The sequence below is a fragment of the Mandrillus leucophaeus genome, unplaced genomic scaffold (genome assembly GCF_000951045.1).
Source record: "Mandrillus leucophaeus isolate KB7577 unplaced genomic scaffold, Mleu.le_1.0 Scaffold1091, whole genome shotgun sequence".
Lineage (NCBI taxonomy): Eukaryota > Metazoa > Chordata > Mammalia > Primates > Cercopithecidae > Mandrillus > Mandrillus leucophaeus.
The window spans coordinates 174,178-190,353 of record NW_012099110.1 but is presented as its reverse complement, the minus strand read 5'-3'; the positions used below and the strand labels follow the sequence as shown (position 1 = coordinate 190,353).

General features: G+C 40.7%; 1 protein-coding gene across 1 annotated transcript in view; it reads right to left on the bottom strand.

Moving 5' to 3' along the window:
- BRINP1 (bone morphogenetic protein/retinoic acid inducible neural-specific 1) overlaps positions 1 to 16,176 on the bottom strand; it is a 209,218-nt gene that overhangs the window by 138,734 nt on the left and 54,308 nt on the right. Inside the window, exon 2 of the mRNA XM_011988832.1 lies at positions 1,054 to 1,321. Coding sequence (XP_011844222.1) covers positions 1,054 to 1,271 — 218 coding nt within the window. The 5' untranslated portion in view covers positions 1,272 to 1,321. The remainder of the gene's footprint in view (positions 1 to 1,053; positions 1,322 to 16,176) is intronic.

The following is a 16,176-nucleotide window of genomic DNA, read 5'->3' as shown; positions in this document are numbered from 1 at the left end:
ATTCTGAATCTGTGGTTCCATTCAGGGTACCTCTTATTTCAACAGCAATAACCAACACATATGGATTATCTAACATGGACCAGAGTTCCCTTTATAAAACTGCATTGTAGCCACCACCATGTGATATTATAACTAGTTAACCTCCTAAGACCACACCTAACTACACCTGAGAGAGTTCTTCGCACTCTCTTATTAATTTAAGTCCACAACATTCACTGTGTGTTTATGGTAACAAGGCAGAGCAAAAATCACTCTGGGGATCTAGAAATGAATTCTGTACAAGTCATTCCCTCAAAGAGTTTCCAATTAGGTGAGAAAAATACACAAGAATGCACTCTAATTCCAAATGATTTTATATTAAAGAGGTGTCAGTGTAGAGAGCTGTGGATATATCAAAGATGTGGCGGTTAAGTGGAATGTGAAAACTCTAAAATAATTTCAAAGAGGAAAAATTCAGGCTAAGTCTTTTTTTGGATGAGTAGAATGTCAATGGTCCAAGAACCAGTACAGACCTGCTCAAGAAAAGGTTTCTTTTTTTTCCAAATGTTTGAATGTATTTGGGTAGGATCTCAGGTACATCAGCAGCATTTTCAAAACAACGTTACTTATACTTGATGTGGCTGACTAAAATTATGATATGGATGCATATAAACCAGATTCTAAATCCCAGTCCAACCACTTCTAACTGTATGACATTAGACATGTAACTCAACCTAGCTGAGGCTTGATGACCTAATTTGTAAAGTGGGAAAAACAATCAAAACCTATATCTGATGGTTATTAGAAGGTTTAAATGAGATAAGGTATAATAAGTATTAAGATCCCTGCCCAGCATATAAATAAGTACTCAATAAATATTATTTGATCGTCTCCTTGTCATTGCTAACATCTTCTGCAAAGAAAAAAAAATTTTTAATCAAAAACAGCTTGTGGAAGGTGCACAGACCCTTGACCCAGACACTTCTGCACACAGCAAGGGTTGCACCAATCAATGCCTGACTCCACAAAGCACAATATGAATGTAAGATAAGGGCTATTTAGCCCAGGTCTTACCTGTATATTTTATATCTGGTTGTAAATCCTTGACGGTGTCTTTCCACAAAGGATAGGTAGCTCCTGGAGTGGTGGAAAGGCCCCCTGTCTGAAATGAGCCAATCAAATTCCTTGGAGACATGTTGGTCTGTCCCAGCTGGTTCCTGGTGGGAGGGCTGCACTGAGATACGGCCCCATATAAACAGGAAGTAGAGGAGCTCAACAAACCTCCAGTTCATGCTTTTCTGCCGGCCTTTTTCCTCTCATTCTTGCTCCATTCTGTGGAGTCCTATAGAAGAAAGAATAAAAAAGAGAGGAAAAAAAAAGAGAAACCAAAAGAGAGAGAGGAGAGGGGGAGAGGAGTAAAAAGAAAGAGAAAGACACAGGAAAAGAAAAAATGTGATTAACACATCTTCATAATAATACCTTATGTCAGTAGAGTGCTTTAAAGTTTACAAAACCCAGTATAGTTCTGGTTAAAAACATAGAATCTATGGAAATCTGGGCCCATGTTCCCGTTTTGCTGTTCACATATTGTCTAAACATATACAAACTGTTTGGTCTATTATGGATGCAGTTTTCTCGTAAGTAAAACAGGGTGAGCTTACGAGCCCGTAGCTTGGCACTTGGCACATCATAGATGCTCAAGGAAGATGTGTTGAAAAAATGAATAAAATGAATTAATGCAGAAACAGAGTCTCATACACCCAGTATGAGACATGGAGACATAATTCAAGTGACTGTACCAGTTAATGTCTTCACTAACAACCTGCCTCTCATAAAGAGGTATCAATAAACAAGAGTTCCTTTTCCTTCTCTCACCAGGCATGTATCCACTGAGTACACATTTTGCTTTTGCATGAACAGATGAATGCACAAAGTCTTGTGATGGCTCATTATCATGACTATCTAGGTTGAATACTTTAGAGATGAAGAGTTCATGGAGCTTGCTCACAGTTCACTTCTGCAACGTTCAGTAGAATGTCTCCCAAACCCAAAGAAATATGGCCAGAGAATTTGTCTTTTGGTGACTCAGCCGCAAAGGTTGCCCAGGGTTCAAAGGAAAATTGAAGGCGGTCATTTTGTCATAGGTCTTACATGCTCTTTTATTAGGGGGTATTATGGCCTAGTGGTGCTGCGAGGGTGAAATGCTTAAGACTAAGGGCTAGCTTTGGTAGAGAGGTTCCTTGTGGAGAGAATAGACCAGAAATCACAGGGTCATGCCAATTTTGTAAAAAAAATTTACACTTTTTGTTTTGTTTTGTTTTGTTTGAGACGGAGTCTCACTCTGTCACCCAGGCTGGAGGGCAATGGCACAATCTCAGCTCACTGCAACCTCCACCTCCAGGGTTCAAGTGATTATCTTGCCTCAGCCCCTTGAGTAGCTGGGACTACAGTCATGTGCCACCACACCCAGCTAATTTTTGTATTTTTCATAGAGATGGGGTTTCACTATGTCGGCAGGCTGGTCTCGAACTCCTGACCTCATGATCTGCCCTCCTTATCAGACTACTTACTCGCCTAAATGTATGTGACCCCATCCTACTTATTCTAACAGAGCTTCTTTTACTCCATATTGAAAAGCAGTTTTAAATCTAGTTTGTATCTGTTAGAAACAGTAGTATTTCAGGTCATGTATTTAACTTTTCTGACTTTCAGTTTCCTCATCTGCAAAATGTGGTTAACAATAGCACCTACACTCAGAACCAAGGTGACAATTAAATGACACAATTGCTCCCTCTTGTGCCTGGCATACAGTAAGTGCTCAATAAATAGCATGTATGATGATGAGGCTAATGATGATGAATGTCAATACTGATGTCAACTTATTCCCTATGAGACAGTGTTTTTGTTTACCTGATCCCCACTGCCTGGCCAAACCCTGTTTATATCCTTCAGTAGCCAGCCGAAGTCATGTCCTCAAAGGTCAATTTCCTTTTTTATTCATTTAAAAAAGTGTTATTTGTTTACTCCTCTGAGCTATAGTTGCTCATTTTCTGTAACTGCATTTTAGCCCTTATCACCTTGTATAATGCTTACAGGCATACTTCATTTTACTGTACTTCACCTTATTGAGATTTGCAAATATTAAAGTTTTTACAAATCGAAGGTTTGTGGCAGCCCTCAGCCTACCTAGTCTGTTAGCACCAATTTTCCAACAATATGTGCTCACATCGTGTCTTGGTGTCACATTTTGATAATTATCAAAATATTTCACACTTTTTTATTATTGTTGTATCTGTTATGGTGGTCTGTGGTCAGCAAACTTTGATGTTATTATTGTAGTTATTTGGGGGCACCATGAACTGGACCCATATAAGATGGCAAACTTTATCGATAAATGTGTGTGTTCTGACTGCTCCACTGACTAGGTATTCCTTTTCTCTCCCTTTCCTCAGGCCTCCCTACTCCCTGAGAAACAATAATACCAAAATTAGGCCAATGAGTAAACCTACAATGACTTCTAATTGTTTAAGTGAAAGGAAGAGTCCTATGTCTCTCACTTTAAATCAAAAGCTAGAAGGCATGGCAAAAGGCAAGACAGGGTGGAAGCTAGGGCTCTTGCACCAGTTAGCCACGTTGTGAATGCAAAGGAAGAGTCCTTCAAGGAAATTAAATGTGCTGTTCCAGTGAACACATGAATGATAAGAAAGCAAAACAGCCTCGTGTTGAATGAAGAGAATTTTAGTGGTCTGGGTAGCAGGTCAAATCAGCCACAACATTCCCTTAAGCCAAAGTCTAATCCAGAGTAAGGTTCTAACTCTCTTCAATTCCATGAAGGATGAGAGACGTGAAATGCTGCAGAAGAAAAGTCTGAAGATAGCAGAGGTTGCTTCCCGAGGTTCTTTAGAAAGAAGCCATCTCTATAACATGAAAGTATAAGGTGAAGAAGCTAATGCTGATGGAGAAGGTGCAGCAAGTTATCCAGAAGATTTAGCTTCGATTATTGATGAAGATGGCTACTGTAAGCAACCTATTTTCTTTCTTATTTTGGAGACAGGGTCTTGCTCTGTCGCCTAGGCTGGAGCGCAGTGGTGCGATCTTGGCTCACTGCAACCTCCACCTCCCCGGTTCAAGCGATTCTCACGCCTCAGCTTCCCCAGTAGCTGAGATTACAGGCGCACGCCATCATGCCCAGCTCACTTTTTGTACATTTAGTAGAAACAGGGTTTCGCCATGTTGGCCAGGCTGGTCTTGAACTCCTGGCCTCAAGTGATCTGCCCGCCTCAGCCTCCCAAAGTGCTGGGATTACAGGCGTAAGCCACTGCACCTGGCCAACAACCTATTTTCAGTGTATACAAAACAGCTCTAAATTGGAAGATGTCGATGATTTTCATAGTTAGAGAGAAGTCAGTGCCTGACTTCAAAACTTCAAAGGATAGACTGTCTCTCATTAGGGGCTAATGCAGCAGGTGACTTTAAGTTGACGCCAATGTTCACCTACCATTCCAAAAATCCTAGGGTCCTTAAGAGTAGGCTAAATCTACTCTGCTTGTGATCTAAAGCCTGGATGACAGCACATTTGTTTACAACATAGTTTACTGAGTATTTTAAGGCCATTATCCAGAACTACTGTGCAAAAAAAAGATTCCTTTCAATATTATTGCCCATTGACAATGCATCTAGTCACATAAGGGCTCTGATAGAGATATACAAGGAGATCAATGGTGTTTTCATGCCTGCTGAAACAACATCCATTCTGCAGCCCATAGATCAAGGCATGATTTTGACTTTCAAGTTTTATTGAGAAATACATTTCATGAGGTCAAGAGATCGAGACTATCCTGGCCAACATGGTGAAACCCCGTCTCTACTAAAAATACAAAAATTAGCTGGTCATGGTGGCACACACCTGCAGTTACAGCTGCTTGGGAGGCTGAGCCAGGAGAATCGCTTCAACCCAGGAGGCAGAGGTTGCAGTGAACCAAGATCGTGCCACTACACTCCAGTCTGGCAACAGAGTGACACTCCGTCTCAAAAAAAAAAAAGAAAAAGAAAAAAAAGGAAAAAGAAATACATTTTATATTGCTATAGCTGCCATAAAGAGGGATTCCTCTGATGGATCTGGGCATTGTAAATTGGAAACCTTCTGGAAAAGAGTCACCATTCTAGATGCCATTAAGAACATTTGTGATTCATGGGAAGAAGTCAAAATATCAACAGTAACAGGAATTTGGAAGAAGTTGATTTCAAACCTCATGAATGATCATGAGGGGTTCAAGACTTCAGTGGAGTAAATCACTGTAGATGTGACAGAAATAGCAAGAGAACTAGAATTAGAAGTAGAGCCTGAGGATATGACTGAATTGCTGCAATTTCACGATGAAACTTGAACGGATGACAAGTTGCTCTTTACGGATGAGCAAAGAAAGCGGTATCTCGAGATGGAGTCTACTCTTGATGAAGATGCTATGAACACTGTTGACAACAAAGGATTTAGAATACTACATAAACTTCGTTGATAAAACAGTGGCAGGATTTGAGAGTATTGACTCTGGTTGTGAAAACAGTTCTACCTTATGTAAAATACTATCAAACAGCATCACATTCTACAAAATTATTTCATGAAAGAAAGAGTCAATTGATGTGGAAAATCTCATTGTTGTCTTATTTTAAGAAATTGCCACAGCCTCCCAACCTTCAGCAATCTGACCACCCTGATCACTCAGAAGCCAACAACATTGAGGCAAGACCTTATGCCAGCAAAAAGATTTTAATTCACTGAAATTTCAGATGATCATTAGCCTTTTATTTCAGTAATAAAGTGTTTTTAATAAAGGCATATACATTGTTTTCTGAGACACACTGCTATCCTACACTTAATAGGCTACAGGATACTGCAAACATAAGTTTAATATGCACTGGGAGGCCAAAAAATTGGGGTGATTCCATTTATTGCAATATTTACTTTATTGTGGTCATCTGGAACACAACCTACAATATCTCTGAGATATGCCTGTAATTGCTTCTATGTCTGTCTTGTTCCTTGGGCTGTAAGCCTTTAACTGGAAATAATCTTTAGAAAACTATGGCTACTCTCGCTCAGCTGCATGACTCTAGACAGTCATGTCTCCTCTTTAGACCTCAGATTTTTATGTCTTCCATGTGAAAATGTGGTAAGGACACAAACAATGTGTCAACTGTAAACCCATCTATACACATGATTAAATATGACACCTCATTTGTCTACTTTTCCAGTTGAATATGAAAGATAAAGCAAAGCTAAGAAAGAGAAAAAAAAATTTTTAAAGAGAGATGTGATTTCTTGCCCAGTTGGTTATTTCTCTCTGTTGCCCATTGCACTGTTTTATCATGAGTTGCTATAAAAATTTGCTTGTCACTGCAAGTCTCAGCTGTCAGGGGCAAAGGAGAAAGGTACGTGAGCAGAGTGAGCTGGTAAAAGCTGTGGCCTGAGGTCTTGTTCAGAGCCTAAAACAAAGCCGTACATGTTGAGCGCAGAACAGTAACAACTACAACTGCCAAACTGTCTGCCAGAGCCCCCAAGTGGCAAGCAGGGGATGAAGGCGATTGTTGGGAGATCCTGGTAGTGATACAACACACTGAAGTCACAGCGTGTCACCCACACAGCCCTTCTACATGCCTTCTATTGTAAACTGGTGCAAGGTGGGAGCCTGTGAGAGAATGCTTAGCTGTTAGACTGTTCGCAAAGAAACAAGACTCAGAACACTGCAGCTCTCAAAAGTGGAACAAGGTCATACATGGAAGAGAAATGTGTGTGTGTGTGTGTGTGTGTGTGTGTGTGTGTGTGTGTGTAGGAGAGCGAAATCTCAGCCTATAGTACCAGAATTAGCTGAAATTTGAAAGATTTAACTCAGTACTTCCCATGGGTGGACCTTTTGCTCCCCAGGGAACATCTTTGATCGTCACAACTGAGGGGATGCTGCTGGCATCTGGTGGGTGGAGGCCAGGGATGCTGCTAAACATCTTACACTGCACAAGACAGCCCCCACAACAAAGAATACGGGACCCCACATGTCAATGATGCAAATGTTGAGAAACCCTGCTCTAATCCAACTCCTTTTTACAGATCATAACCTGAGTGGCAAATTGGGCTAGACTCCTATCTTCTAGTTCTCAGTTAAGAGTTCTTCTCATTCTGCCACATTACCTTGGCCAGGCACTGGGCATGTATGCTGTGTTTCAACTTGCTTTGTTCTTAGGGTCTGTAATATAATCTACATTTCCTCAAGTAGAGATGAATGTTTCCTGGAAGAAGTCAGAATATATCTCTGTTGATTTAGAACATCATAGTAATCCACAGAGCACCAGAAATGAAAATGAAAGTTTCTATAGAGTCCTTGACTCTATTAATGGAAATGGATATTTTGTTGGGCTGGAACAAGGAGGAGTACATATGTTACCCATATATATATATTTGTTATGATGGCAGGGAGTGACTCCCATTGTGTAAATAAGACCATATTAGCACCAACTGTGCTGGAGACTCGAGATAATATGAGAGTCACATTATCGGTATTTATTGAGCATCTACTATATACTGGCTTTAAAATGGTTTGTTTTCTTGGTAGTTGCCAAAGCATACAGTCCAGAGTAGTTACAAATAAAGATGTATTCCACAAAATGGGTACAGTTATCCAATTTAACAAATGAGCACCTTAGGACTCGGAGACATTGAATAACTTTCTCAAGCTCACAACTCCCAAGTGTCAGACTTGGGATTCTAACTTGTGAGTATCTCATTACACACTCTGTACAATCTCCAGCATTCCCCAGCCCCATCTCATTCCAGCTGAAATTAGATCCTGCTCTCCAGAGATTCAAAATATAATGGGGGAGTCACACCCAAGTGTGAACAATTCTAATATGAAATATGCTGCCATAAATACTATAATAAAGAAAAGAAGTCCAGTGGAGGAATGGAGGCCAGAGAAACTGTTTTCAGCTAGGGCACTGAGAGAACCCCATAGAAGAGGGACATAGTATTTGAGAAGGGTTTCAAATAGCATGTACAGTTTTATTAAGCACACATGGGGAAAAGGAAATTTCAGCAGAACAGACGGCCTACAAAAGCCTTGGGTGGGTGGGAGAAGGCAGGAGAGTGATGAGGTGTGTACTGGGGATAGCACACCAGGTGGCAGAGAGCTTAGGGAGAACCAGAGCCCTGAGGCAGCTGATCACCCATCTCTCACTCTGTCTCCCTCTCATCAAATGAACTGTGGATTTCATTTCTGTACTATCTGCTAAGGTCAAAAGGCATTGTGGATGTTCAATAAATTTATCTATTCATTCATTACCATGCTGAACAACTATTATGTGTCAGATACTCTTCTAGAAGATAGAAATTCAACAGTGGACAGAACAGCCAGGGCCCTCAAAGAGCTTATTTTTGGTTAGTGGGGAGAGGGGAGGAAACAAATGGGCACTGACTCTACATGTGGTGGGTGCAGAGTGCTCTGAACAAAACCAAAGCAGGTCAGAGGTCTGAGACTGGAGGTGCTGCTTTCTCTGCAAGGCTGCTCAGGAAAAGCATCTCTGATAAAGGGGCTTCCAGGCAGAGACCTAAAGAAAGTAAAGAGATGACTGGTGCAGATGCCGCAGGGAAAAGCAATTTTAGTGGAAGAAAGGAAAAGAGACAGGGACAGGGTGGGTTCAATGCTTGACTATAATCAGAAGTCAAGTTGCATTTCCATCTCCCGCAGGGAGCTTATACTTTAGTTGCTGTGAAAGTCATTTTGAGGAAGAAATCACACATTAAGTGGACATTTACTATGTGTCAGAAACTGCACTTATTGCTTTACACATGTGAGAAGGAGGGGTTATGGTACCCATTTTACACATGGTGAGGAGGGGAAACTAAGGTTTAGAAAGGCAAAGTAACTGGCCTCATACCACAAAGTTGGCAAACAGCAGATTTAGAACTGGAGGCTGTGCTGCCTAATTTTGGAGCCCCTGACCACATGTGTCTATCAAGAGCTTTCAATATGGCTAGTCCAAATGGAAGTGTGCTATTCATAAAAATACACACCAGCATTTCAAAGACTTAGCAAGAATAATGGAATTTATTTATTTATTTTTAATCAATTAATTTATTTTTAGTGTTTTGAGACAAGGTCTCACTCTATTTCCCAGAGTGCAGTGGCACAAATACAGCTCACTGCAGCATTGACCTCCCCAGCTCAAGCAATCCTCCTGCAGCTGGGACTACAAGCACAAGCCACCATGCCTGGCTAATTTTATTATTTTTTGTAGAGACTAATTTTATTATTTTGGGGAAGCTCAAGCCATCCTCCCACCTTGGCCTCCCAAAGTTCTGGGATTAAAGGTGTGAGCAACCATGCCTGGCCAATAGAATTTTAAATAGCTCACTAATGTTTTATACTGATTACATGTTGAAATATTATGATCTGGGAAATACTGGATTAAATAAAAAATTAAGGTGGCTGCTAGAAACTTTAAAATTACATATGTGGCTGGTATTCTACTTCTATTGGGCAGCGGGGGCCAGGATGAACCCTCATACTCTATGACACTGCTCCAGAAGGTCATTCATCCATCTCCACATTTTTACCAACAGTGTAGAACCCAACTTATTCTCCCTTAGAGTCATTGGGTTGAGCCAGTCTCCTCTTGCCTCTTGCCTCTAAAATCAACTAATTAACAATAAATACACTGGAAATACAAATTTCCATGCTCAAGGGCCACATCTCCCAATCCCCATGCCCTAGCAACAGTGTTAAATATCTATCACTATGCATTTCAGAACTGTTTCTTCCAAAAGATTCACAAAGGGAATTTCCTGCCACTGGAGTTTAGAGCTTGTGAAAGGGAGGCTGGTTCTATTCTGAGCACTGCCCTTGACCTCCTGCGACCTTCGATGAGTCACAGGCCCCTTGCTGCATAGGGCTCTGGTCTACCCAGAACCGCCGACACTGGCTGTGGTGTGGTGAGCACGTGGGGCCCTTGGCTGAACTGTGCTATATATAAGCCTGCAGTGTTATTAAGGGAATTGGGTTCATCCCACACAGAGTGCATTCTCTAATTGTTGCTATTGTAAATTATTTACATACGAGGCACACACTCAGGAGGAGGAGATGGGAGAGAATGACCTTCCAGCAGCGCTGCTACCAAGCTCATCCTCTGGAGCTTTCTGCATGGATTGCTGGGCCATGACCCATATTCTGGGCTAGAGGTAGAAGGGAATGCCTCCTCCCTCCCTCCACCCAGGTCCCTGAAAAACTGGGCTGATGATCGGATCTGGGAAGTTAACCCACAATATTTGCCTCTTAAACCTGAGTCAACTGGATAATCTTATCTAGGCTTAACTCTCAAATCTGCTTCTCCAGATAAGACTTCTCACCAATAATGCAGACCTTCAAAGCTGAGTGACCTTGGGCATGTTATTAACCCCCTCTGTGCCTCAGTTTCCTCATCTGTAAAATGTGGGCAGTAACAGGGGGATGCACATCTCTTGGGGATCAGATCCAAATTAAACATAATTTTAAAATGTAACTATTTTAGTTTCAACTGAACCCCAAAACTATAGCTACCATATTCCAAACACAGGTGCATGACCATCATATAGGACTTATAAAAACAGGCAACCAAAATGCACTTTTTGGGGATTCTTAACTTCTTACGCACATCACAGCATGAAAAGTAAGATGCCAGGACTAGGAGTGGAGTTTGAGTGGCCTCTGACAGTGCTGAGCCCTCCTTCCTACCCTCTAAACTTCCCATGGGCAGAATGGGGTATAGAGGCCCCTCACCTCAAGCTTCCACAGGACAACTCAAAGAGCATGGCAAATGTTTCCTGGAGCTTGGGGGAACATGGAGAATTGGTGTCTAATCACATCAGAGAAATCTCAAAGAAAAATTCCAAAGAGAGAAATCTAAAGAGAGGCAGGCTAAAACCCAGAAGCAGAGCAGCGGCTACAATTTGGGAAGTAACTGCCTAGTTCATGGGTAAAAGGAATGTGCCCTCTCCACATAGATCAGAGGTGGGCCACCTGCAAGGGAAAACTGGGTGAGGTTGCCTTCAATCCTGACCCAGAAGGAGAGGCAATGCCAGAGACAAGAAACTGGAATAATCTCCCTGCCATGTACCAAGGGTCCAAAGGATGAGTGACAGGCAAGCAGCTGAAGAGGCATTTTCCTACATCAAAGGAATCACAAGTAAGAAATCCCAGAGAAAAAGGAAAACTCCAAAAATACCCCAAATAAATGTTGCCAGTAAGAACAGGTTAGCATTAAACATCTGCCAAGGCTGCAAAGTACTGATGCTAGATCATCAGAAAATACTCGTCAAGGAAGAATCCTTCTACCTCCTCACTTCTCCATTGTGGCCAAACCTTATGCCTTGAAGAAGTCAGAGGTCAAGGTTAGCAAGACGGAGGAGACATGGTAAAATTGTAACTTGGGGAAAGAGGAAAATCTGGAGGAAGAGTGAAGTTTCCACTTTAAATAAAATATTCGTTGTAATATACTGAACTGGACACATTGATTACTGAGCAGAGACTGTGTATGGAGAATAGTGGTGAACCCCGCAAATTTTAAAAGTCATCTGAAAAAATTGTGGTCTGGCCTTAACATTTCATCCAAATGTCAGAGGAAACCTGATCCAAGAGTTAAGTTTAAAAGTGGGTGAAAAGAAGCAAGTGGTTTTTGCTTTTGTTTCTTTCTGATCTTGTCCTATGAATCCTGTTTAGCCAAAGGCAAGATTTCATGGATTAAAACACCTTCGTGTCCAACTCAGTACAAAAGTCCAATTAATTCCAATGAGAATTTATTAATCAGGGTACATAAGGCAAAAAAAAAAAAAAAAAAAAAATCTTAGAATTTCTAGTGTACTTATTTATTACTTATCTTCAAGACTCATCCCAAATACCAGTCACAAGTCACCAATGGTCATGAAGTGAAGAGCAGAAGCCCCACTGCACTGTGGGTTCTGTCTTCCCTTTACTTCCCGGGTATTGTGATAACTTGGTGTTTTTATCGGCGCCTAGTGATATAGAGTTTAGGATTATATCATCTGACTTTAACCAAAATGAGCAAGTGACTTCAAAATACTACTGGGAAGAAACTTTTAATTGGCAAAAATGAAAATAATTCAAGGCAGCACAAACAAGAAAATGGTGAAGGGCCAGCCACTCTACAACGCTCAATCAAAAGTGAGATTTAATCAGGTTTATCAAAAATTAGAAGATTCAAGATAATCATGAAGACTAAAGTATGGATTTACATCTGCTATCATTAATGCTGACCTTTGTTCTAAGTGGATCTTGAACACTGGGGAATTGAGATATTAGCTAGTAAAATTAATATGTGTAAATAATTTACATAAACACATTCATAGGAAGGAATATTGCCAAAAATTTCTACTGATCGCTACATGCATATCTTACAAAAACATTCTAGAAAATCCTGGAACGGTTGGGTGCAGTGGCTCATGTCTGTAATCCCAACACTTTGGGAGGCCAAGGTGGGCAGATCACGTGAGGCTGGGAGTTCGAGACCAGCCTGACCAACATGGAGAAACCCCATCTCTACTAAAAATATAAAAATTAGCTGGGTGTGGTGGCGCATGTCTGTAATCCCAGCTACTCGGGAGGCTGAGGCAAGAAAATTGCTTGAACCAGGAAGGCGAAAGTTGTAGTGAGCCACTGCACTCCAGCCTGGGCAACAAACTCTGTCTCAAAGAAGACAGAAGAAAGAAAGAGAGAAAGAGAGAAAGAGAGAAAGAGAGAAAGAGAGAAGAGAGAAAGAGAGGAAGGAAGGAAGGAAGGAAGGAAGGAAAGGAAGGAAGGAAGGAAGGAAGGAAGGAAGGAAAAAAGAAATCTCTGGAATGAGTGTTCATTATAATTTGTATATTTTACATTATTATTTTTAACTACATAATCAACATCTCTAGAAAATCCCACAGGCTTCTCAAACTTAAAATATCCCCAACTAAACTCATTATCACCCTCTCAAACTTTCCTGTCTCCCAGTATTCCCCATCCAAGTAAACCACACAATCTCCCAAATCATGCCTGTGAGAAGCTTGGGACTTTTCCTTTTTCCTTCACCCTATTTGGCCATTGCCACTGCAGCCACCACCATCTCCACATCCTGTCAATTTACTTTGCTTTCACATCCATCTACTTCCTTTGCCAGTCGTATCTGTCTCCCGTCTCTGTAAACCTCAGAGCAATCTTACACTCTTCCCTTTCCCTTACACACTTCTTTTTCTAAGCCTATCCTTGCTTGACACTTGTCATTCCATTTGGAACATGACTAACTCTCACTTGGATTATCACAACCATCTTCCTACTGGTCATCTTGCTTCATGTCTCTCTACCACCTCCATCCTAAGCACTTGTTGCCAGAGTGATCTATCAAAATATGGATGCAACCATGACACTCACCTAATTTAACAGATCCAGCCATTCCTTATTGATTGTTTTACACCTTAGTCTTTCATTCAACAATAAGCTGAGTCCTTTTCCTACTTCCATGCTTCCACACCCCATCCTCAACTCATCTTGTTCTCCAGATTCTCTCCCCAGTTGCACCAACTGAACATACTGTAAATCTCCATGCCTCAGTGCCTTTGTTTAGACTGTTCCCTCTCCTTGCAATGCCCATCCCTGTTTCCCAACTTTGTAATAGGCAATTCATGGCTAAATTTATTAGTAAGAGTGAATGAAAGATTATTGAGCATGTATTCCTTGCTAGATACTATGTCAGACTCTCATGCCCAATAGCATTAAATCCACAAAACAATCCCATAAGATATTAAATTGCATTTTCAATTTTTACAGATGATAAAGCTGAGGCCCTTTTAAAGTAACTGATTATTTTTCCAGTGTCATAGTACCTAAAAATGGCAGAATTGAAATTAAACCTAAACCAATTCCAAGTGCTATGACTCAGGGTTTTAAAACAGTAAGCTGAGAAACCACATCATCCCTAATTGTAGTTTTCTCATTTTGACCAGTGTGAACTACCACAAATCAACTGTAAAAATGTTAATAAAGAGAATTTCTGATAAATCATCTTAAAGCATGAAACTCCTGGAAATAGTGAATCTAGAGAAGTTCATGGAAAGCGCAATAAAAAATAAAATATGTAGAATAATTATTTTTGTAATTTTTTTCTGTGATCCCGAGCATTATATTTTATTAACAATATAAACTTAAGTTATGTATAGCATCGTTTACTTTTTAAATATTTCATTTGGACCCACATTTAGAAATGTGAGGGTCTAAATTCAGGGAAACTGCCTTTGGAGTTTTCTCCCCAAATTATCAACAGTCTATGCAAGAGATCTTTCAAAAGGGGAAGTGAAATAAACATTTTGGAGTGTTTATTCTAGGCCAGTTTGCTAAAATTCAATAGATATTTATTAAGCCTCTATTTTAATGGGCTCTCACAGTCCAGAATGCAAGATGGACATAGAAATAGGCAATTTCAGTATAAAGTAATAACAGAGCAAAGACAGGATATATCCAGGGTTCTGTGGAACATGGGCCCCTAAACTAGGGTCTCTGGAAATGCTTCCTGGAGACGACATCTAGATGAGGCCTTAGAAGACAGACAGACATTTGTGAGGTAATGAAAAATTTGGCCTGCATTTCAGGCCAAGAGAAGCATGTGAAATGGCATGAAGGAGTGTGTTGTGAGTATGGAATCTACAAACATTTCCCAGTTGCTGCAGTGGGAATTTTGAGGCAGAGAGTGGCGGAAGATGAAGCAAAACCTCAGTGGGATCACTTATTACATAACCATATCATTACCAACAACTGGTAGTTTCTTGAGGACCAAGATTCTTTTTTATTTTATTTTAGTGCTGGGGTACATGTGCAGGATGTTCAGGTTTGTTACATAGGTAAACATATGCCATGGTGGTTGGCCGTACCTATCAACTCATCACCTAGGTATTAAGCCCGGCATGCATTAGCTATTTTTCCTGATGCTCTCTCCCACCCTGCCTTCCCCAGGCAGGCCCCAGTGTGTGTTGTTCCCCTCCCTGTGGAGGACCAAGATTCCTGTTTCCCCTTCCACGTATGTCCAGCATCTGGAACTAATTACTGGGTAGGTACTAAATTAGTATTTATTGAATGGATGAACTGTACAAATTGAGAGCTAGGATTTACTCCATGGGATCACAAGGAACCATGGGAGGCTTCTAAACACAGTAGCTTTATGTCAGAGTTTCATTTCAGATGAATTACTCCAACTGCAGTGGTTAGTGAATAGATTTAAAGTAGGATAAGGAAGCAATTGAGGACACTATAGATTATATATGGTCTGAACGAGACATCTTATATTAGATGGAAAGAAAAAAATGAGAAGCAAAATTAGCAAGATTTGGTGACTGGGTGGGTGAAGTGAGAAAAGGAAGATGTGTACAATGACTCCTAGTCTGTTTTGGTAACCAGGTTAATGGTGATGTTATTCATGACAATAAACAATAACGGAAAAGGAATGGGTTTTAAGTAAATGATGACAAGTTCCCTCTTGGATCTGTTGCGTTTGAGGTGTCTACTGACATTCAAGTTAGGATTTCTAGTAGACTATAGAATCCTTGAGAAAAAGAAGAAGAAGAAGAAGAAGAAAGGCCAGGGCTAGAGGTAAATATTTGTAAATTACTATGAACCAGTGGTGGTTAGAACTACAGAAGTGTATGAGACCACTCAGTAAACACATGAGTCAAGAGTAATGCAAATAAATGGTAAGCAATGCTCATTTTTAGTCAGCATGAGGAGGAAGAGATGCCATAAAGTAGACTGAAAAGAGATAGTACGATGGGTAAAGGGGAATTATGAGAGAATAATGGCAACAAAGCCAGGGGAGCAGGGGTGTGTAAGAGGAAAAGGGTCTCAAGTTTCAAAGGCTACAGAGTGCTAGAACAAGATAAAGATGTAAAATATCTACAGCGCAATCAAACTAGAACTCAAAACTAAGAAACTCACTCAAAACCGCTCAACTACATGGAAACTGAACAAACCTGCTTCTGAATAACTACCGGGTACATAACGAAATGAAGGCAGAAATAAAGATGTTCCTTGTTTTTTGTTTGTTTGTTTGTTTGTTTGTTTTTTGAGACAGAGTCTCACTCTGTCGCCCAGGCTGGAGTGCAGTGGCCGGATCTCAGCTCACTGCAAGCTCTGCCTCCTGGGT